This window comes from Sapajus apella, unplaced genomic scaffold, assembly GCF_009761245.1.
Source record: "Sapajus apella isolate SASKATOON/1434 unplaced genomic scaffold, GSC_monkey_1.0 scaffold89, whole genome shotgun sequence".
Classification (NCBI taxonomy): domain Eukaryota; kingdom Metazoa; phylum Chordata; class Mammalia; order Primates; family Cebidae; genus Sapajus; species Sapajus apella.
In genome coordinates, this window is record NW_022437029.1 from 42,413 (window position 1) to 64,598 (window position 22,186).

Sequence of the window (22,186 nt, forward strand, 5' to 3'; positions counted from 1 at the left end):
GTCCCACAGAAAGGTGGGGGAGCGGGGAGCGGGTCCTGACCCCTTCACGGGCACTTGCCCTGGCGGCCGGGCTCCGTCGGGCCAGCGCGGCGCCTGGAGGGCGCGTCCCAGCCTGCGAGCGCCCCCTGCTGCGGTCCACGCGCCCGGCCCGTCCGCAGCTGCCTTGGCCCCAGAGCCACCGCTCACAACGTGGGACTTAGGACTTCGGCTTCTTGTGTCTCCGCAGCTACCTCAGTTTCTTCCATTAAGGGCAAAGGAGGTAAGAGGGAAACTGTCTTGGACTCAAATCACAGCGTCAACTGCGACTCAACCAAGGGTTTGTACGACGCAAGGGGTGAGCGGCCTCACCTAATGCGAAGGGAGGTCCCTGCCTGGGAGTAAAGCAAGGAGATCTTGAGGTTGGGGAGTAAAAGGTGGGGCCTTTTTCACACAGCACCGAGAAAAAGCAGGTCTCAGGGGCAGCTGTGAAGGGAGGAGCGTCCCTTCCGCTTCTGTAGTGTTCCTGGGAGAAGGGGTTGACCCTCCCTCCCTGCTGCGGTCCTACCTGGCTCCCCTACATACACACTGAAGCCCTTCTGGGGGTGACAGTGGAAAGAGAGGTTGGGGTTAAAAGCAACTTCAGACTCAGGCCCCCTACTTGCCTTCAAAAGAGCTGTGAGCAACTACTCTCCCCCAGGGCCCCCACTCACTCTCCCTGCCACACCAGCACCAGCCTGAGCAGCCCTGAGGACATTCCCTGCCCCCTACCCCATTCTGGAGCCCCTAATGCCATAGGCCCCACCTCAAGCCAGGCCTCTTATTCACAGCCCACGACTCTGCAAGGCATTCTCTGTATAAATAAGCACTAATGTACCTCTGATAGTGGAGCTCCTCCCAGGTCCCCTCCAGCCTGCTGGACCTCCCCTCCTCCCTGCCCCCTCCATGGGAGCAGAGCACACAGCCTCTCAGTGCCCAGGGACAATGTCTAGCCCCTCCCCAGGCTCAGGTGGGAGGTGCCCTGTCTCAGGTACCCAGACCAACAACCCCAGCCACAGGGGGGTGCTGGGAGTAGGCACCTCCTTGATCCCACCGTCCCTGTCATTCTGCCAGACTCCCCAGCTTCTGGTGAGGTGCAAGTGCCCACATCCCATGGGGTGGATGCTGCCAGGGCTGGGTTAGGACATGGTAATCAGCCTCCTCCTCACCCCAACCCCAGGCCTCAGCTCAAAACTAACCAGTTTCCCAGATGTGTCTTTCTCACCCTCCAGGCTGGGCAGGGCCTGGGCACCACCTGGGTGTACATCACCAGGGATGGAGAGATGTCAGTAGCCCCTTCCCTGAGGGTGGCTACAGGAGCCTGGGGAGCAGCTACTTAGGCAAGTGCCTGCCGGTCCCTGAGGCTCCTGAGGCCTGCAGAGTCTGGGTCTGCTAGAGGCCCATGTGGGCAATGGGAGGAATGGCCTTTCCACCATCTCCAACCACACTCGGGCTGGAGGTCAGTGAGCAGCTCCCCAGACTCTGCAGCCAGCATCAGCCTTTGTCTTCTGGCCCATCTTCCTTCAAGGGGCACTACAGGAACAGCAGGGAGAAAGTCTACAGCTTGCAGACCTGGTGTGCCTTCCAGGCAGCAGAGCTGCCTTGGCATCCATAGCGCTGCCCCCCAGGCTGTCGCCTTCCACTACAACTGTCTCCTCCCAGCTCCTCCCCAGCGTGGATGAGCGCAGCATGGGTATGCCGACTCTCCAGGGCCGTTTAGGCAGTAAGGTAACTCAGGTCCCCCTCCTCTCCGAAGCTCACCATCTTCCCCCAACACACATACCTTCAGGCCTTGCCTGCTCCACCCAGCCCCATGAGGCTGCCAGGTGCAGGAACTGGAGCCTACTGGCCATAGCAAGGCTTTCTTCAGCTCTTCCTAAACTAGACCTGACCTTCCACTGTCATCCCGTTCCATAGGGATGGGCAGAGTTCAGTGCCAGACCTGCAACAGCAGCCAGCAGCAAGAGCTCCTGGAACGTTCCCAGCTGCATAGCTGGGGAGTGGGCAGCAGGGCACACCCTGGATCCCAGCCCTCCATTCCTACCTGCCAGGCCAGTGTTGGACCCTGGATGTGCCCTGGGTCTCCACTCTCCAGAATTACCCTGGGGCTGTTTGCTATGATAGAGATGCCTTCTCACCCTTCCTTCTGTGCTTGGTGGGCCTCTACTCACACTTCAGGGCCCACTCACCAGTCAGCACGCTCTCAGGCAGAGGGGGGACCTCCATTCTCCAGGTTCCGCAATGCCAGGCGGCACCACTTTCACACTCAGTACACTTCTAAGATGGTGTCTGATGGGTTTTTTGTATCACTCCTGCCCATCAGAGTGGGCATGACTTCTCTGTCCCTGGTACCTGGCACAAGGTCATTGACCATGAGGGACAGTGGCAGCAGTGCACACATACACATGAGGGTTCTAAGACAGCCCAAATAAGGGTGCCCTGGAGGGATGTCCTGAAGAAGAGAGACCATGGGGAAAGGCAACCTAGCCATGGAAGCGATCCATCTTTTCCAAAGAAGGGCAAGACCATTGTCCCATCTCTGGCTGTAAGACCTTAGTTAGAAGCCGTGGGGCCACTTCTCAAGGCCTGAGAGGTGAGATGGTGCCACCAGATCTCCTGGGCTGGCATTCCAGCAGCTCATAACCGTGCCTTCTTTCCCCTAAGGGCCCACTGGGACTGACCCCCATTGGGCCACGTACCCCACCTTTCTCCAGATGTCCCCCTGCAACAGCCTTTCTCATCCCTTGGGCTCTTATCCCAGACCATCATGTATGCCCCAACCTCCCCATTTCCCAGATCCTTGAGTCATGTCCTCTATAATAGAAATCGGTCACCCTCTCGGCATGAAGATCTTGACAAAACCCCAGCCCTGGTCAAACCTAAATCATCCACCCACTGCCTGCTTTCAACCAAGCAGCTGCTCTTTCCAGAGCAAAACGCTGTCTGCCTCGACTGGCCTCACTCTAAATTCATGACCACAAATCTCCAAACTTCCCTAGTACATTCACTTTCCCACTTGTGAAAATCAGCATCCCTCCTCCCTCTCCAACCTCCCATCTGCTCCTCTGTCCCCCACCCATGCTGTGACTCTGCCTGGTACTTAGGGGAAAAGGGAAGTCCAGGCAGAAGCTCATCCCCCCACACCTGCCGCTGGCATTTGAGTTCAAACTCTCTTTGCTGATTGAAGGGCAAGTCCTCAGCCTGTGCCCTGGAACCCAACCCTTCTCACCTCACGCCAGGGTCCCCCCCACTTCAGTTATCCCCCTTTCATGGTCACTGCCCCTACTCTACAAAGCCATCCCCACCCCTTAGAAAGCACCCTCTCTCCCCTTTCCACTGCCTCCCATAGCCACCTTCCTCACAAGTCTGTGTCCAGGCACTGTCGCCGGCCCCTCACATTCTCTCCTTAACCCCCAGCAGGGTGTCTGCAGACCCTCCACTAGAGTCTACTCCGGTGGGTCATGCCCTGCTGCACATCACCAAGCACCAGGCTTATTCTGCCCTCTTTCTCGGCAGCATTTGGCACAGCAGCCCTTCCCCTGGAACACCCACAGGGTCTGCACCCGCCTTGAAAGCCACTCCTCCGCAGCCTTTTCTTCTCCCAAACTGTAAGTCAGAGGTTCTTGCTAAGAGTGATTCTCTCCCCGCCAAAGGATGTTTGGCAATGTCTGGAATACAGGGAGGAGGCTGCTACTGGCATCTGGTGGGTAGAAGCCAAAGATGCTGCCACACTTCCTGCAAGGTGCAGGGCCACCCCCGCAACAAAGAGTTACCAGGTACAAAATGCTGAAACGCTGAGATTAAGAAATGTTGCTCTAAATGCTGCAGCACTCCAGCTCAGTCTGAGGATCCTTCCTCTTCCTCTATACCCATGGCTCCCCTCCAGATGTGATGGCGCTCCCCCAGCCACCTCCTGCCCTGCTCTCCTCAACGAACCCCAGGCTCCTTAAGCCCACCAACTGACCCCTTTGATGTCACATGGACACCTCAGACCTGGCATACCATTTCCCCCAGCCCTGCCTAGCCTCGCGGTCCTCAGTGCTAGATTCTCAGTGAATGGTACAGCTCCCCACCTGAGAGCCAATGCCCTCGCCCCATGCATGCAATCATAAATGGGGCCACCATGACCCCTAAACACTCCAAAAGCACCTATTCCTGTCCATCTCTATAGCCCCTCTCCCTTGCACAACCACAGTGGCTTCCCAGCTATTCTGCTTCCAGCCCATTCTCCAGAAGGCATCAAGGACTTTTTAAACCTTAAGTCAGATTTGGCACCATCTTCCTTCATAAACCTCCAGTAGCTGCTGCCTGCTGCTTGTGAAATAAAACCCACCCTGTCTCTGCCTGACTTGGCTGCAGCCCCCTCCCCCTGCCAATAACACAGACCCCACCTGCCTCTCTTTCCCCTGCCTCAGGGCCTTTGCACTGGCAACTCAGTACCTGAATTTTTACAGGCAGCCTCCTGCCATTTAGGGCTCAGCTGAAATGTCACATCCTCAGAGGGGCCCTTCCTAACCAGCAGCCGAAGGGGGCACTCCCCTCTCCCATCATTTGCCAATGCCAGGTGTTTACTGGTTTGATAACTTTTTGTCTAGTCCTCCCTGCCCTAAATAAGTTCCATGAGAAGAGGAGCCTGCCTTGCTCACTATGCTATTCCCAGCAGAACAGAGCTTGCCTGGCACCAAACAGCAATGCCATAAGTATGTTGGATGAATGAACAAACAGCCCACACAGCTACATGGTCAGTGACTGGGGAGGTGAATAGGCCACAGACTGCAGGGGGTTGGCTAGCCACCTGGGCTCTAGTTAACACCTCAGGGGCCTGTACCCCTCACACCACCAAGGCTCAAAGGACTGAACCTTGTCCCTACCCTGCCCTTAAGCCACCAGGCTCAGTGGCTTTGAGAGAACACAGAATTGGAGACCAAGAGCCAAATCCTAACAGAGGCTGGTGATGGGTGGCCTGAGAGCCAGGGGCCTCCCAGGGCATGAAGCACAGTACCTCCTTCAACCCAGCATGGCCACCAAGAAACCCCAGCCCAGCAGCAGAGGCTGACAGGAGTGCCTGCCTCCTCTGTCCTTGATAAAGGGGGCATTGCATGTACTGCCTCTGTCTATGGCTGCCTCAAGGTCTCTGCCTGGGAGCCTCCCAGGGGTGGCTGTCTCCCCCATTCCCCCCCATCCTAGGGGCATGACCAGAGCCCCTACTAACTCCCCAAGCCAGGAGCAGTTCTTCCGTCATTCTGATGCATGGGACTGGTCCGCTGTTCAGTCTCAGGGTTCGTGACTCAAGACTGAAACCCAAGGCAGACTGAAGGCTGAAACCTAAGGCAGACTGAAAGCAGAGGCCACAGAGTCCCCCGAGTGCATCCTCATGTCCCTAGTGTGGCCCCAGCACGTGACCCTCCAGAAGGCTGGCAAATAGCAGCCTCTCCCTGGAACCTGGGAACACCAAGCTTCAGCCCTGCCCTGCCGCTTCCCAGCCAGGACCCCCGGAGCACTCACTGAAGTCTGTCTTCCCTGGAAGGTGGGATAGCCACCCTGGGGCCCACAGGGTAAGGGGCGTTAAAGGCACACAGGAGGCAGGAAGCTCTGCATAGCACACTTGGCTTTATTTCCTCCCCCAACACATGGGACTCCTAGTCCCTTCCACCCCAAGTAGGGCTTCCTTGACTTTCTGAAAGGCCGCCAAAATAGTACTCCTTGAGGACTGAGGGGCCTCTTGCCCAGTCCCACTTACTGGCACCCTGGATGCTTTCTTCATGCCTGGGACAAACCTCATGGGGAAAGCCAGGAGCTAGGGCAGAGCAAGAGGGGGGCCTGCCTGAAGGAGGACAGGCCAGGTAATATCAGCCCTTTCTCCTTCCAAGGCTGCACCTGGCTGAGCTCCAGGGAATAGCAGTCTGGGGTAGAGATGACCAAGTCCTGTGTTCAAGGGCGTCAGGGGCCAGCTGAGGTTGCCATTGTATAGTGTGGTAGGGCCCCACTTCTTTCTCTTCTCCTGGACCATGGCAACCCTTGGCCCAGTACCTTCCTGCTCTGCAGGGGAGTGAGTTAGGCCCTCAAAGCCTCCTGGAGACCCAGGCTGGAGGGTACACCACTGCAGAACAAATTCCCCACACTTGGGCATGTAGGGTGGGATGGGAGGCTGTTCCCAGGGTCCCAGCCACAGGGCTGCCCCAAGGGAGAGGTAGGGACCCCATTAGTCCATGCTGGGGGCAAGGCCTCAGCCACAGGAGGGATTCCAGGGTGCTGCCGGGCTGGAACCTACTTCTTCCCCACCCCTTCCGGGACCTGTCCCTGGAGAATGTCACCTCCCATCCCCAGCATCCTGCAGTGCTGGGGAAAAACTCAAGAGCAGGCAGAGCCAGGTCTGCCCTTCCCCCATGGCAGAGCTAGAAGGCCCCCTGGCCCTAGGAACCCTTAGGGGAACATGATGAGAAGAGAGGGGAAGAGGCCCAGCCCTCTGAGATGGGGTGGCAGTTTGGGGTTGGAAAACAGGGGTGTGGCCTAGAGGAGCAAGGGTTAGACAACCCAGCTCTTCCAGGCAGGGGATGCCCTCCCCACCTGGGGACAGAAGCCACAGGTTTAATATCCGGGCCTCCCCCTGAAATGATTTCTAGGTACACAGCCTCCTGGCAGAGCTGGGCTTCCCTGGATGGGGTCTGGCTGGCCTCCTGCTTCTGAAGATTGGGCTGTGGGCTCGGTGGACACTCCAGCCAGCCAAGACTGCTCCTGAGCAATACCGGGGGCTCCTGCTCCAGGCCTCGACCTTAGGGAAGAAGCCAGGGTCTGAGGCTGTCTTGCTGAGGCCTCTCCACTGAGCTTCTTCAGGACAGGGGACTCCCACCCATGTGGGTTGTCCCCAGGCCCTGCAGGAACGGGCTGGTCTCCCGCGCTGGAACCACTGCGGTCAGGTCTCCTGGGTTCCGCTGACAGTGCCTCCAAAAGCCGCTGCAGGGGTAGGGAGGCTGGAGCGGGGCTTCTACCAGTGCTATGGGCATGGGACCCTGAAACAGGAAAGCCAGGAGGTCAAGTCCACAACCATAGGATGACACATGACTCAGCTGTGCAGAGTCAGAGCTGGCTTTAGTGTTAGTCACGGGGACAAAGAACCCAGCTCATGGGAGTGGTGCCACCCACACCACTGCTAAGCCACTGCCTAATGCCACCAAGACCTAGATTTCCACACTACCAGAGACCAGGACAATGAAGCCATCCCATCTCCTCCCTACCTGGCCCCTGACATCACCATCAGAATGTCAGGCCACTTAGGCTCCACCACTGCCTCATTCACACTTGAGACTGCTATGGCAGTTAAATCGCCTGACCCAGCATCAAAGCCCTGCCTCCAGACCCCTTATCCAGGGCACTGTGCCTGTAGCCATACCCCCAACTGCTTGCCCCAGACCCAAGACCTCCCCCAGAATGTTCCTGCACTTATGGCCACATCCAAACATCCTACCTCCGCGCCTGGAGGTAGGTTGGGGCCTCCTTGTGCTTTGCTGTCATGCCAGATCATGACTGCCCCCTATCTCTTTTCAGACACTCGTCCTCATTCAGGCCCACATTCCCTAGCTGGCCCCAGCCTCCCAGCACTGCCTCCCATCCCAGATCCTCCTGCTCATGCAGCGAGGGCTTCTGCAGGAGCCTCTTCCCTCAGCCCACCCTGACAAAATCCTCCCCGACACACTTCAACCGGTGACTCGCCGACCAGGTCCTGTTAGCCTCACAGCCCGCACCTCCCTCCGGACCTGGCCCTCACCAGGAGCTACCACCACTGCTGCCCATTCCCAGGGGGTCACCATTCCGCAGCACCCCCTCCAACTGCGCACACTGAGGTAGCAGCTCTGCAGGCACTCCCCAGCCCAGGAACAGGCCCCAACATCTTCCTACACTAACCCCTCCCCACTTCAGACCACTCCCATTTACACAGGCTTCATGGCCCCCACTGCAGTCAAGCCCTCGGAGGCAGCCCCAGCCGCCTTTCCCTGCCCTGGAACGCTGGCATCCCCTCCTGCAGGCCTGCCCGTCTCTACCAGGTTGTCTTCCACTTTCCAGTCAGCGGATGCATATCTTTTCCTTTCTTTCCATCCCTTTTCTCCCTACCTCTGGTAGCCTCACCTCATTCTGTGTTAACAGAGGCCCCCATCTCTGTACATCATCATCATTGTACATCAAGATCCTCCTGCAGACTTGGGTCTACTGTCTTCTTCCATCCCACTAGATCCAAGAAAGTACCTCAGCCCCCACCACGAGCAGCCTTTTTCCAAACATTCTGGGTGTCCTTTCTCCCCGCTGTATCTATCCCTCTCCTCCAGCGGGTCATGGTTCCAGCATCTGAACGCACTCCCATGCTCACCATCTTGATAAAGCCATTCTTTGACCACAGGCCTTTCCACCATCTCCCAATTCCCTGGTCATGGTAGTCAAACATCTAGAAAAATTACACACAAGGCCAGGCATGGTGGCTCACATCTGTAATCCCAGCACTTCAGGAGGCTGAGGCAGATATATCACTAGAGACGGAGTTCGAGACCAGCCTGGCCAACATGGTAAAACTCTGTCTCTACTAAAATTACAAAATGTAGCTGGCATGGTGGCACTTGCCTATAATCCTAGCTACTTGGGAGGCTGAGGCACACAAGACTCCATCTCAAAAAAAGAAATTACACACAAATTTCTCACTATATCTGCTCTTTAGGGTTTTTTTTAGAAGCTGTAAATAGTACAGTAAAAAATGTAGGGGAAAAAATGGTCTCATGGTGCTGGAACAACTGGCTAGTTATATGAAGAATGAAATTGGACCCCTTCCTTACACCATGTTCAAGGGTTGACTCCAGATGGGTCATACGCCTAAATGTAAAACCTGAAACTAAGACTTAGATGAAAACAGAAGCAAATCTCCATGACCTTGGGTTAGGCAAAGGTGTCGTAGATACCAAAAAAGAGTGACAAAATAGGTCAGTTGGACTTCCAAATTTAAGATGTTGATGTTCAAAGGACATCATTTAAAAGTGGGGGAAGAAAACACAGGATATGAGAAACATTTAAGGGCTACATCTGATGAGGGACATGTGTCTAGAATACATAAAGAGCTTTTTTTTCTTTTTTTTTTTTTTTTTTTTTTTTTGAGACAGAGTCTCTCTCTGTTGCCAGGCGCCAGGCTGGAGTGCAATGGCGTGATCTCGGCTCACTGCAACCTCCACCTCCTGGGTTCAAGCAATTATCCTGCCTCAGCCTCCCAAGTAGTTGAGACTACAGGCATGTGCCACCACGCCCAGCTAATTTTTGTATTTTTTAGTAGAAAGGGGGTTTCACCATATTGGCCAGAATGGTCTCAATCTCCTGACCTTGTGATCTGCCCACCTCAGCCTCCCAAAGTGCTGGGATTACAGGCGTGAGATAAAGAACTTTTATAACTCAGAAGAGACAACCCAATTGGAAAAAGACAGGTGGAGGATATGAACATTCTCCAAAGAAGATACACAGAAGACCAACATGCACATTAAAAGATGTTTAACATCGCTAGTCATTAGGGAAATGCAACTCAGAACTACAATGAGATACCACTTCACACTCACTAGGATGGTTCTCATCAAAATGATAGATAACAAGTATCAGCAAGGATAGAAGTCGGAACCCTCGGGAACCCTCAAATACTGCTGGTGGGAATAAAAATGGTGCATCTGCTTTGGAAAATATTTTAGCATTTAAACATGGAGTTATTGTAGGACCTAGCAATTCCATTCCTAGCTGTATACTCAAAAGAAATGACATGTTGACACAAAATCTTGTATACAAATGTTCATAGTAACTCTATTCATAATAGCTGCAAAGTAAAAACCCAAGTGTCCCTCAATTGGTGAATATGGCATATCCATCCAATGGAATATTCAGCAATGTTGTTGATACCTGCTACAACATGGATGAACCTTGAAAACATTAAGCCAGACACAAGAGGCTGTGTTATGATTCCACTTATGGGAAATGTCTAGATAGACAAATCCAGAGAGGCAAAGTAGGTTAGTGATTACCTGGGGCTGGGGGCAAAAGCAGGTAGTGAGGGGAGCGGGAGGTACTCGCACACAAGATGACCTAGGAGTAGAAGCTGGGTGAGAGTTATATATACTTCAGCCTTCTAGGATGTCAAATTGTTTTCCAAAGTGGTTGCAGCCATTTATATTCCTGTCAATAGGGTCTAGCATTTCCATTCATCACTCCACATCCTTACCAGTATTTGGTATTATTGGACTTTTAAATGTCCAATTTACTGGCTATAGAATGGTACTGTAGTCTTCATTTGCATTTCCTCAGTTACTGGGGTTGAGCATTGTTATTGTATTTCCCATTTGGTCTCTGAGATGTCTGTGAAGTCTCTTGCCATTTTTCTATTTGGTGGTTTGTCTTTTTTTTTTTTTTTTTGAGATAGGGTCTGGCTCTGTCACCCGACTGGTGTGCAGTGGCGTAATCTTGGCTCACTGCAATCTCTACCTCCCAGGTTCAAGTGATTCTTATGCCTCAGCCTGCCTCCTGAGTAGGTGGGACCACAGGTGCATTATACCTGTGCTTATGCTATACCCCACTAATTTTTGTATTTTTTTGTAGAGATGGGGTATCTCACTATGTTGCCCAGGCTGGTCTTGAACTCCCAAGCTCAAGCAATCCACACACCTCAGCCTCCCAAAGTGTTGGAATTACAGGCATGAGCCATCACTCAGCTGATTTGTTCTTTTATTAATGTGTAGCTCTATGTATTTTGTATACAAATTATGTGTTGCGAAAAAAAAAATATTCGGGGCCAGGTGCAGTGGCTCACACCTGTAATCCCAGCACTTTGGGAGGCTGAGGCGGGTGGATCATCTGAGGTTATGAGTTCAAGACCCTCCTGGCCAACATGGTGAAACCCCATCTCTACTAAAAATACAAAATTAGCTGGGCATGGTGTCACACACCTGTAATCCCAGCTACATGTGAGGCTGAGACAGGAGAATCATTTGAACCCAGGAGGCAGAGGTTGCAGTGAGCCAAGATCACACCGTTGCACTCCAGCCTGAGGAAAAAGTGAAACTGTCTCAAAAATAAAATAAAATAAATCTGCATTTGTAACCTGTACATTCACTTTCTTTTTGGTGCCTTTGGACAAAGTTATAGTTAATATAGTTTAATTTATGAATCTTCTAGTTTTACAACTAGTGTTGTATCTCATTTAAGGGATCCTTCCCTATCCCAAGGTCATGAAGATATCTCACTGTTTTTTTTCCCTAAAAGTGTTAAAGTTTTTCCACTTACATGGGTGTCTTTTTTGCATCCAGAGTTATTTGCGCATGACATAAGTTAGAAAGTTTTATATAGATGCTAAATGCCTGTGAGACAAACAACTAAGTAACTTAACTGTCCTTCCCTAGTGATCATCAACGGCCCTTTATCAGGACTCTGCTTCTGAATGGGATCTGTTTCTGAATCTGATTCTGTTCTAAGGGGCAACTGTCTAGCCTTGCTCCAGTGCTATAGATTTATGTAAAGGCAGTTAGTGAACCATACAACTAATATCTGCTAGGCCAAGTCCTTGTTTTTTCTTCAGGGATGTCTTAGCTATTATTGACCTTTCGTGTTTTCATATAAAAACTTTAGAATCATCCTGTCAATTGGGAGGCCCAGGTGGGTGGATCACAAGGCCAGGAGTTCGAGACCAGCCTGACCAATACGGTGAAACCCCATCTCTACTAAAAATACAAAAAATTAGCTGGGCATGGTGGTGGGCACCTGTAGTCCCAACTACTCGGGAGGCTGAGGGAGGAGAATTGCTTGAACCGGGAGGCGGAGATTGCAGTGAGCCAAGATCATGCCACTGCACTCCAACCTGGGTGACAGAGTGAGACTCTGTCTCAAAAAAAAGAAAAAAAAAATCACTGTCAAGATCAAAATTGATATTTTGAGTCAGAATTTATAGGTTTTTTAGGAAGACTGAATTTTTATAACATTGCCCTCCTTTCAATAACTGATATATTTCTCTGTATTTAAGTATTCTTTGATGATTTTAATAAAGGTTTATTTTTCCTCAAAGATGTTTGATACAGCTATCAGATTTATTCCTTGGGACCTTTATAATTGCTATTATAATGGTATGCTTATTAACAATTGTGTTTTCTAACTGGGTGTACAGATTTTTTAATTGTATCTAACTTTTAATTAATTGTATCTAACTTTTCTAATTCTTATTAGTTTTAATAATTTGTTTATAGATTGTTGCATTCAATACAGTAATCATCTATTAGTGATTTTTTTGCTTCCTTTCCAATCCTTGGACCTTTAGTTTTTTGCAACACCTCAACGGCCAGGACCTCCACTGCCATACAATGTGGAGTAGATGGGACAACAGTGGGAAAACTTGTCTTTCAGCTGTAATGTTTTACCCTTCGCTTTTGCTGTATGTTTTTGGTAGATGTTTATTATCTGGGTTAAGCAAGTGAGCCCTATTCCTCTTTGGTTAGAGTTGAGTCATGAGTGTTAACTTTCCTCAAGTGCTTGTTCTGCATCATCATGGCAAGCCCCATCATCTCACCCTGCTCCCCCTGCAACCTCATCTCCCTCCATGTCACCCTCTCTGACACCCTTAGAGCATAGAGGCCTTCTCCAGGTTTAAGTCACCCTCCTGCCACCCCACTCACCTCTCCCATGGGGGCCAGGGCCACTCGGGCTGCAGCCATAGAGCTTGAGGACCCGCGTGATGTCCGAGGCACTCAGGTTCCATCGCTGGCCGATGTGGACACTGGGGGCCCAAAGCGGTGTGATGGTGGGCAGCCCACGCCGGCTGAAGGCAAGCCTGGAACCCAGCAGGAGATCCCTGAGTCCAGACCACGACAGAGGCTGGGGGAAGCAGAGGGAGAAGAGGGCAGGGTCCTCACCTCCCGTAGTGCATCACAGAGGAGTAGTCATAAGGCGTCAGCATGTTGCTGCTCCGAGACTTGATGAAGTTGATTTCAAAGCCTCAAAACACAAAAATGATTTAGTGGCATACAAAGATGATGAGCAAGAAGGGGCAGGCAAGGGCTGAGAGTGTCTTCTGGGGGTTCATAACTCACCCAAGCTAAGGGTGTGAACCCTCAGCTACCATGCTGCTTCTGGTACTGGCCCGGCTTGGCCTGGCTCTCCCCAGCCCTGGGAGGAGCCCCAACTTGTAGCAGTGGTGAGGTAGAGGCACAGAAACCCCATGGCTGGCCAACCATGACCTCCTAGCAGTTCTCTCCCCCATCCTTCCTCCTTGCATATTCACCCTGTACGGGGCTGGTCTCTGCATAACGCACAGCTACCACGGGTCACACACTGCTCAGAGTCTCAGATGCCCCTCCCACCCCAGATGAAGTGTCTGTTCCTTGACCCAGCTTTAAAAATCTGCCACACTGTCAACTGCAGTGGTGACACCCTAGTCCGCAGCCACAGGCCTGCTGTTCTTCCTGCCTCAGGCCACAACACTTCCCCAGATTTGGAGCCCATCCCCCCTTGCTCCGGTCCCCCAGGCCTGGGAAGGGCAAGGTTCTCTCCTGCCTTCAGAGGGAGACCCTGAAAGAAGCTTTACCCTCCATCTTTGCTCCCCCAATTCCCCCAAACCCAGCCAGCCACCCATACACCCCACCTTGGTCACAGCAGCTCTCTCTCTCCACGGAGCAGATCAGCGCTCCAGCACCTTCATACCCCGCCACCTGCCTGGCATAGCTGCCTCTTGAGCTCTTATTTCTTCCTTTTAAAAACTCATTAAAAATAATTTTAAATAATATATTCATTTGGTTCAAAAGTCAAACATTGAGATGTAATAGAAGTTTCCTACTCCATCCCCCCCAGTTCCCACCTCCCTACCCCACAACAGTTAATTACTGTTATTAATGTGTCTGCCCTAGCAGAGTTTCTGTACATATTAACCTAATATACACATATATGTTATTTTTCCCATGAGGGAAACTGGGTGTTTTAGCCTGTTTTATCATTGGGAATAATTATTAGTGCTGTTTTCCAACTCAGGTTCTGCTTTTACCTTTAATTCCCTCCTGCTTTCATTGAACTTGGGTTGACTTAATGCTTAATTTGTTCTTTTTACTGATACATAAGTCTCCACATTTTCCCTGAGCATTGCTTTAGCTGCGAATCATTGGTTTTTGGAGGGTCTTTCATGATTTTTGTTTTAGAATTGCTGTAATTCCTTTAACTCCAGAGCTGAAAGAAAGGTTTGTTTTTTGTTTTTAATTTCTAAGTAGGAGCAGCTTTTGATTTTGATGTACTAATTTCTATTTTACATCATGATCAGAGTGTTTATGTTAGTCTACTTTCAGAGTTGGAGTTTTTCATGGTATTTCATGATATATCATGAAATTATCAGGGTAAACTTTCACAACTGTTCCACGAACATTGAGAAAGATCACAGTCTTGGGTGCAGAGTCACTTGTCACCACCCCTGCTACTCCTCCCCAGTCTGGTATGATTCAATATCCATCCCCTTCCCTTGGTGAGGTGCTACCCATGTGCCCCAGACACCCCTTTCTCTGTGGCTCTGTGTGTGCTGGGAGCCACTGAGAAAGCAGTGTTTGGGGCCAGGAAGGTCCCTGGGCCCAGGCAGCTTCCCTGGCTGCCTCACCTGGCTAACAACAGTGAAAAGTCTCTTGCTGGAAGCCCTCCACCTGCAGAAGGGCTTCCAGCTCTAACCCCCAAGCCAGACTCCCGCCCATACCTCCTCTGCCCCTCCCTCATGGGGTTCTTCCTGTCTTCTGAACCAGCCACCTAGCCCACGGGGAGGGACCCCACCATCACCAGGATCTGATCCCCAGTGCCACACAGCTGCTCCCAGCACAGACCACAGCCCACTTGCCTCCCCTCCAGCCTCCACTGTCCCGTGGCCACAGTCTGTGTTTCCTCTTCCTGCACACTGGCACCACTGGCTAATGTCCCAGCCCCACAGTGCTGCCCTCAGCCCGTGGCCCAGCACCTGGCCTGTGTAGCCTGCTACCTTGGGGCTGAAGCCTTGGCTCAGCTTCCCTCAGCTGGCACACAGCCCTGGCCCATGATGGTGGCATCTGGCACATGAGACCACTGCTAGAGTACTCAATAAGCAGGTATCCACAGGCCTGCCCTATACCCAGGGAGAGGACAGGTTCAGGGATGAAAATCAAGACAAAGCAGATGGTGATGCCCCAGCTCAGGCATAACTACAGGTGGGTGGAGGAAGGCCTGGGGCCCAGAGCAGCAACTGGACCACCTGCAGATCCCAGACAGAAGTGGGACCTCCACCTTCCCCACAGGAAGCAGGCAGGTGGTAGGGAGGATAGATGGTCTCATCCACGGGAGCTGTCCCCTCCCCAGCACCAGCCTGTCCTGCACATGGCCTGGCTTACCTGGGAGGATCTCATTCCAGTTGACATGGATATAGCGGTCCCGGTCAGCCCTCGCGTGCTCATGCCAGAAGCCCAGCACGTGCATGAGCTCATGAAGGACAATGCCCCGGCCCTTCTGGAGACAGGCAGGTGCCAGGGAGACCACCTGCATCCCTCCACTGCGCCCCACACTTGAGAAGCACCTGCAGGGCAATGAGAGCAGGGGATGAGTGCCAGCCCAGATCCCCCCAGACACACAGACCTGGGCTCTCCATCCCCCAACACCACAAGGTAGACAAACACCCAACAGGCAGGCCCCACTCTGTGCTCTAGTCTCAGGTCCACCATTCTCCAAGCCCCTTTACTGCCTGGACTTCTGTGAAATGGGCATACTGGACCCCATTCACCAGCCTGGCTGCAGGGAGGCAGCAGGAACTGATATAAACTCGGAACAGCTCACTATGTGAGCACACCCTCCTGGTCAGCCCTGAGCCAAGGCTTTCACACACATTGCCTCAGGCCCCTGACAAGCTAGGAAGCAGATATTGATACCACTCCCATTCCCAGAGAGGGCAGAAGAGGCTCAGAAGTTAGGGGACTTGCCAGGACTCAATGACTTTGTAAATGAGGGTCTGGCACCATTCCCATCCCTTTCCCACTTTCCGCCCTAGAGGTCCAGCTTGCATTGGGGAGACCCCTCAGGGTGGGCAGGGGGACTGTGAGCCCTGGAGGATGGCCCAGAAGTAGATTTTAGACAATGGACAAGTTAATTCCAGGCTGTAACGCAGAAGCAAGCTGAGATACATGTCCTGGCCCCAGCACTTACCCATACATGGGGATGATGGAAACGAAGTCTCTCTGGCCCTGGTAGGTAACAAACCTGATGCACGTGGAACGTTCAAACTCTGCAAGCGCCTCCAGGATGACCTGGCGGCTGGGCTCACCTGAAAGACACTGCCTGGCTGAACCCCCAGAGCCCTGGTGTTCTTTGAGCTCTACATGGGGGTCTGGAAGCAGAGCTCAGAATTCTCCCAAAATAGCATCAAGAAAGAGCAGCTGGCACAGCACAGTGGCTCATGTCTGTAATCCCAGCACTTTAGAAGGTGAGGTGGGCAGATCACAAGGTCAGGAGTTCGAGACCAGCCTGGCCTACATGGTAAAACTCCATCTCTACTAAAGATACAAAAAATTAACCAGGCATGGTGGCATGAGCCTGTAATCCCAGCTACTTGGGAGGCTGAGGGAGGAGAATCACTTGAACCTGGGAGGCAGAGGCTGTAGTCAGCCTAGATCACACATTTGCACTCCAGCCTGGGCAACAGGGCGAGACTCCGACTCAAAAAAAATAAAAATAAAAGGCAGCTTTGTATTGCCGGGAATAAGCTGGGCCCCAGACAGACCCTGGCTGTGTGGCCTTGGGTGGGTCACTGTCCTCTCCACAGCCTGGTCTGAAGGGGAACCAGATCCCCCTATATATACTGTCCCATCAGCTCTTCCAGGATTTTAACCCTCCCGACTCAGGAGACCTTCAGGAATAAAAGGGCTTCTGTGGAGGGAATATGGAGGTATAAGCAGAAAAGGGAAGAAAAGAGCCAGCTGCATTAGGAAGAAGGAGCTGCAGCAAGGAGGGAGCCCGCCACGCTCACTCACTGTATTTGCTGGAGAGCAGGAAAGGGACCTCCACGACACCGCCACCACCCTTGGGCCACTTGCTGCTGGTTGCTGACAGCAGTCGGAAGGGACTCTGAGGAGAGAGCAGCAGCTCAACCTCTGGGAACAGAGGCCACACAAGCTTTGTGCTCCAAGGGTACCACACCCCAGGGCACCAGAACCCAAAGATCTGGGAGTCAGGACCTGTGTTCATGGGGATGGGGGACCATTAGAGATGGGACAGAGGTGTGAAAGGCAAGGGGGCCAGCTATGTGAACCTTGATGCACAAGACAGTCCCTTGGCCTATGACGGAAGAATTTCAATCTCAAGCAAAGAGATTAGTCCCTGAGCGTGATGGCTAGGAGGCCCAGCAGCCCAGGGTAGCCTGGATCAGAAGGGCTTAGGCTGGCAGCCCCACCCCAGCATGTGAGCAGTGCCCCTTCCAGAGGGGAACAGCCACCAAGCTTCCCTGAATGTGGGATGATGATAGGGACAGATCCTATTTGGAGTGAAGGCAAGGCAGCACCCTGGCCCGCTCTTCTCTACTCTCCAGCAACCAGAGCCCTTCAGAGCCCAGGCTCCAGAGCACCCCGGTGTGCCTGCGCCATCAGCTGGAGGCGTTTTTTGATTCTGCTCCAGGTGGTCCCACACCACCTCCCCATGTACTCGCTGGATAACCCAGAGGGGCCTGCCCTGTCTCCAGAGTTCCCGGGCAGGCTTGGGCCAGTTTCTGGTTCTCCTGGAGGCTGTGCCATCAGTGGCATCTTCCAACAGGACAGTCTTGCCTTCCCCTGGGTCACTGTCCTACTCAGGAGCCTTCTACCATTCCCAGTCACCTAAAATACAGCGCTGCTGCCCTGGGCACAGTGTTCCCTTTTCCACCAGCAAGGCACCCCAATCCCCAGCAGCCTTCTCGCTTCAGACATGGGCCCTCGACCCCAGCCAAGATGGTCAGACTCCACAACACTCCTTGTTCCACCATCCCCAGGTCGCAACTGCCACCAGGCCCTTCATCCCCCACCAGCCACTCTGCCAGCCCTTGCTCATCTCCTCCTTGGTCCGAGCACCTCCCCCAGGCAGGGTACCAAGCTGGGTCAAGTGTTCAAACCTCCTCCTTCAGGAAGCCCTCTCAGGCCAACTGTGCTAGCACTTTAGATACCAGTCTCCCTTAGCATTCAGGCTGGCTTATTCCTAACAGAAGAGTCGCTGACTTTGACAAAAAGGGGCCTTCATCAAGCTATGTATGCCCCTCACACATCAGGCCCCATGACACCCGAGGTGGGCACAGAGGGCCTCTGTTGCCAGCCGTGGGCTCATCCGCACCCACACACGTCCATGTGTGCACTCACTGGCCGGACAATGTCCCCCTCGATGAGAAAGCTGCTCTCTGGGGTTTCTTCCGGGATGAGCCCTGGGAAGGGAAGGAAGGACATTTGTTGGCCCATGTCTCCCAGAACACTGACTCAAGGGACAGGCCAAGCAAATCCCTACTTAAGTCTATTCTTGTGTCTTTCCTGGTGGATTGTTACTTTTGTAAATTCTTAAATGGCCTGATGAAATTATAGGTCATTGGCTCTCCGAGCCTGGATGTTTGAGAATGTCAGCCTGTGCGGGGTTGTCTGCAGGTGTGAGGGGGCCGGGAGACAAAGACAAAGGCATCTGAGGCTGGAGTCTGTCCTTCCCCTGACTGTGGAGCTAGAGGTTCCCTGAGCACTGAACCTGTGTGGCCTCGGGGAAGTGGCACAGCCAGAGTGTGCAAGGCTTCTCAGCCAGGCTGCATCCTTCCCCTGCTCAAACACAGCCCATGGCTCCTACGACCTACGCAATCCAGTCCCTGCTGTCAGGAAGCAGCAGCCTCTTCCAGCCTGAGCCACGTTCCTCAGAACAGGCGCTGGGCTCTCCATTCACCTCATCCCCCATCTATTCCCCACCCACCTGTTATATTCAGGCCCCTTGAGGTGGCAAATTCAAATTTGTTGCACCATCCGAGGCAGGCAAGTACTGACTCTCGCAAGCTCCTCTCCACTCTTAGCCTGCATCTGCTTCTCATTCTCTCTCTGAGCTGGGTCTCCCACAAGTGACTCAGAGGGAGTGAGGGAAGCAGGAGAGAAGAGAAGACAGGGAAGAATCCAGGTGCAGCCTCAGCCAGATCCCATGGGTGCTCTGGACCACAAATGGCACCTCTGACTTGTACCACCTTGAGGCAGGGCCAGACTCCAGTCCCTGAGGAGTCACAGTGGGCCATCCTGGGCAAGTGAAGGAGTAGCCCCTAGGCATTTCTGGCTGAGGCAGCTCCCTTTGGCTTAGGGCCAGTCTTGGGTGGGTAGATACAGCTGTGTGGCATTAGCCATATTCACAGCGGCTACAGATGGGTAGCTGCTTCCCAGGGAAGAGCATTGGGCAAGGCACTGACAGCTGTTATGAGACAGCCTCGCCATAGGTGATAGGATAGGTGTTGGAGTCACTAGCATTTGGGAATTTTCTCCATGGCATCTGACAGTCAATGCCAGGGAAGAGTCATTGGTTCTGGTTACCTCCAGACCACTCATGGTGACCTAAGGGTGGGGCAGTGTCTGGGGCTCAAGGCTTAGCTAGTGTGGAGCCGTGTCAGCTCATGGAGGAAGAGGGAGGCAGATCTTACAGTGGCTACATCTGGCAGGATCTCACCCACCCTTAGGGCAGGGTTGCCCCTCTTTCCCCAGTGCTTCAGCCCTCATGGTTCTAACATCTGAACTCCAGACTCCATTTCAACTGGCTTTGTTCAGGCTATTTATACACCCTCATACCTCAGCTGACATCCCCACATTCCCAGACAGCAAGACCCCAAATTTTTTGATTAAGATGAAGTCTCACTGTGTCACCCAGGCTGGAATACAGTGGCACAATCTCAGCTTACTGCAAACTCCGCCCCCAGGGTTCAAGTGATTCTCCTACCTCAGCCTCCCAAGTAACTGGGACTACAGACATGCACCACTGCGCCCGGTTAATTTTTATATTTTTAGCAGAGACAAGGTTTCACCATATTGACCAGCGGATCCTGACCTCTTGATCCACCCAAGATGGGCTCCCAAAATGCTGGGATTACAGGTGTGAGCCACTGCGCCTGACTGCTTCAGACTTCTTAACCACACCTGCAAACAGTCCTGCACAGGGTGGCTGATGTTCTCAAACATCAACTAATCACTTAGCTCCACACCCAGGCTCAGAGGGCCAACGACCTCTACTTTTATCAGGCCATTTAAGAACTTAGTTTTTCTTATAAAAGTAACAATCCACTAGGAAAGATACAAAAAGAAAAAGTAGACTTCAGCTATTGCCCACAGAATTTCCACCTACTCACACCTGTAGTCCCAGCTGCTTGGGAGGCCGAGGCAGGAGAATCACTTAAACCCAGGAGTTCAAGATCAGCCTGGGCAACATAGCAAAACTACCCGATGTCTTAAAAACCACTTAGAGCCCAAAGTAAGCCGGTCCATTTCCTCCCAGGTTCTCCATTTCTGAGTGTTCAGTGTGGTTTTCATACTACATAGACAATGCCACGCCTCTCCAGGCACTGAGAAGATGCAATGGCCTCACCTTGGTTAATGGAAGGAATGTCCTTATCCCAGGATGCCTGAGTTCCCTCAGGGGTGAGGCCATCTTGGAAGCTGGTACCACAGGCTCCCGGGCAGCTGGAGGCCAGAGGCACTCCTAGGATCATACCTGGTCCAGACAGACAGGGACATACATCCTGGAGCACCCACCGGTGAGACCAGACAGCAGGATATGGGGTGGTTGTAGGGGATCAGACTACAAGACTCAGCCCCTAGTAGGCTCCAGCACAGAGCTGAGGAGCCTTCCTGGCCTCCTTGCTCAACCCCAACTGGTGCCAAAGTCTAGATGACCTCAGGGAAGGAGCTCCTCCCTTAGTGGGACCAAAAGGGCACATGTCCCATCTATGAGGTAAAGGAGGGACAGAAAGGAAAGAGGCAGGACAGACCTCAGGTTCTGACACCCATGGCAGAGGCAGGACCAGCCTCAGACCCCACTCTCTGACTCTCAGCCCAGACTCTTGGACAGTGGGCTCAGCCTGGATGACTCCTGGCCTAACCAGGCTGGAGCGGGGACTTTCAGTCTACCCCCACCACAAGACAAGTAGGTCTGGGGCACAACACCTGCTATCTTCTGCCAGGCAGGCCCTCTACTTCCAAGACCTTCAGGAGGCCTCCCTTTGGCTTCCAGAAGCTGACTTCTAGAACAATCCTGAAGAGCTCCATGCTCTGAGCCACTGAGCTCAGCTATAATCCCTGCAGGCTCCAGCCACAACCTTCTGGCCTCTCCCCAGCTTTCTCCAGGCTGGAGCCAGCAGCAGGAGGGCCAGGCAGCCAGCTTACCTGCCAAGGAGAGCAGACCCAACACCCAAGGCCAGAGACCCCCTACACCCTCCATGGTAGAGCCCTGCCGCCCCTTCAGCAAGCAAGACTAAGCCTCAGCAGGACACATAAACCTAATTACAGAACCAGAACCACCACCCCCTCTAAAATAGCAGCTGCTCCAGCTCCCACCTAGCTCCCACCAACCACCTCCACCTGCAGCCCTGCCCAACCACCTCCACCTGCAGCCCTGCCCAACCATCTCCACCTGCAGCCCCACCCCAATCAGCTCTACCTGCAGCCCTGCCCCAACCACCTCTATCTGCAGCCCTGCCCCAATCAGCTCCACCTGCAGCCCTGCCCCAACCACCTCTACCTGCAGCCCCGCCGCAACCACCTCTACCTGCAGCCCCTGCGACGCCTACCTATGGTTCCCACCCCAGCCCAGTCCCCTTCTTGACTGCAGTGGGTAAGACTGAGGGGCCCACTTGGGAGTGTGGCTCTTCTGAGGTTCCTTCCTGCCACCAGGGGGCAGAGAAACATCGCAGAAAGTTGCTCCAGGCCCAGCTGAGGCCCCAGCCCTGGGATAGACCTATCCCTCCAGCGAGGAAGACACCCTTTCCTACCCCTGCCTGTGCTTAGACATGGGGAAAGCTACCTGAGACCCCGAGGCACTCCCGGTGTATCTGTGGAAGGAGGGAAAGGTCACTGCACTTTCACAAGCTTTTATTTTAATACACAGATAGAAAAGCGCACTATCATAAACGCAGGGCTCCAGGAAATTTCACAAACTGAACGGTGTGCAA

The 22,186-nt window shown here is 53.1% G+C and overlaps 1 protein-coding gene across 1 annotated transcript; it reads right to left on the reverse strand.

Annotated features, from left to right (window-relative positions):
• Positions 1 to 6,603: 6,603 nt before the first annotated feature.
• On the reverse strand, positions 6,604 to 21,456 carry ASTL (astacin like metalloendopeptidase). Its single transcript, XM_032255278.1, has 9 exons — positions 21,402 to 21,456; positions 20,605 to 20,730; positions 18,378 to 18,439; positions 17,028 to 17,121; positions 16,204 to 16,321; positions 15,399 to 15,580; positions 12,924 to 13,005; positions 12,687 to 12,841; positions 6,604 to 7,025 (listed from the first exon to the last, which is right to left on the reverse strand). The coding sequence occupies exons 1-9, from the start codon at positions 21,454 to 21,456 to the stop codon at positions 6,604 to 6,606; spliced, it is 1,296 nt and encodes a 431-aa protein (XP_032111169.1).
• Positions 21,457 to 22,186: the final 730 nt, after the last annotated feature.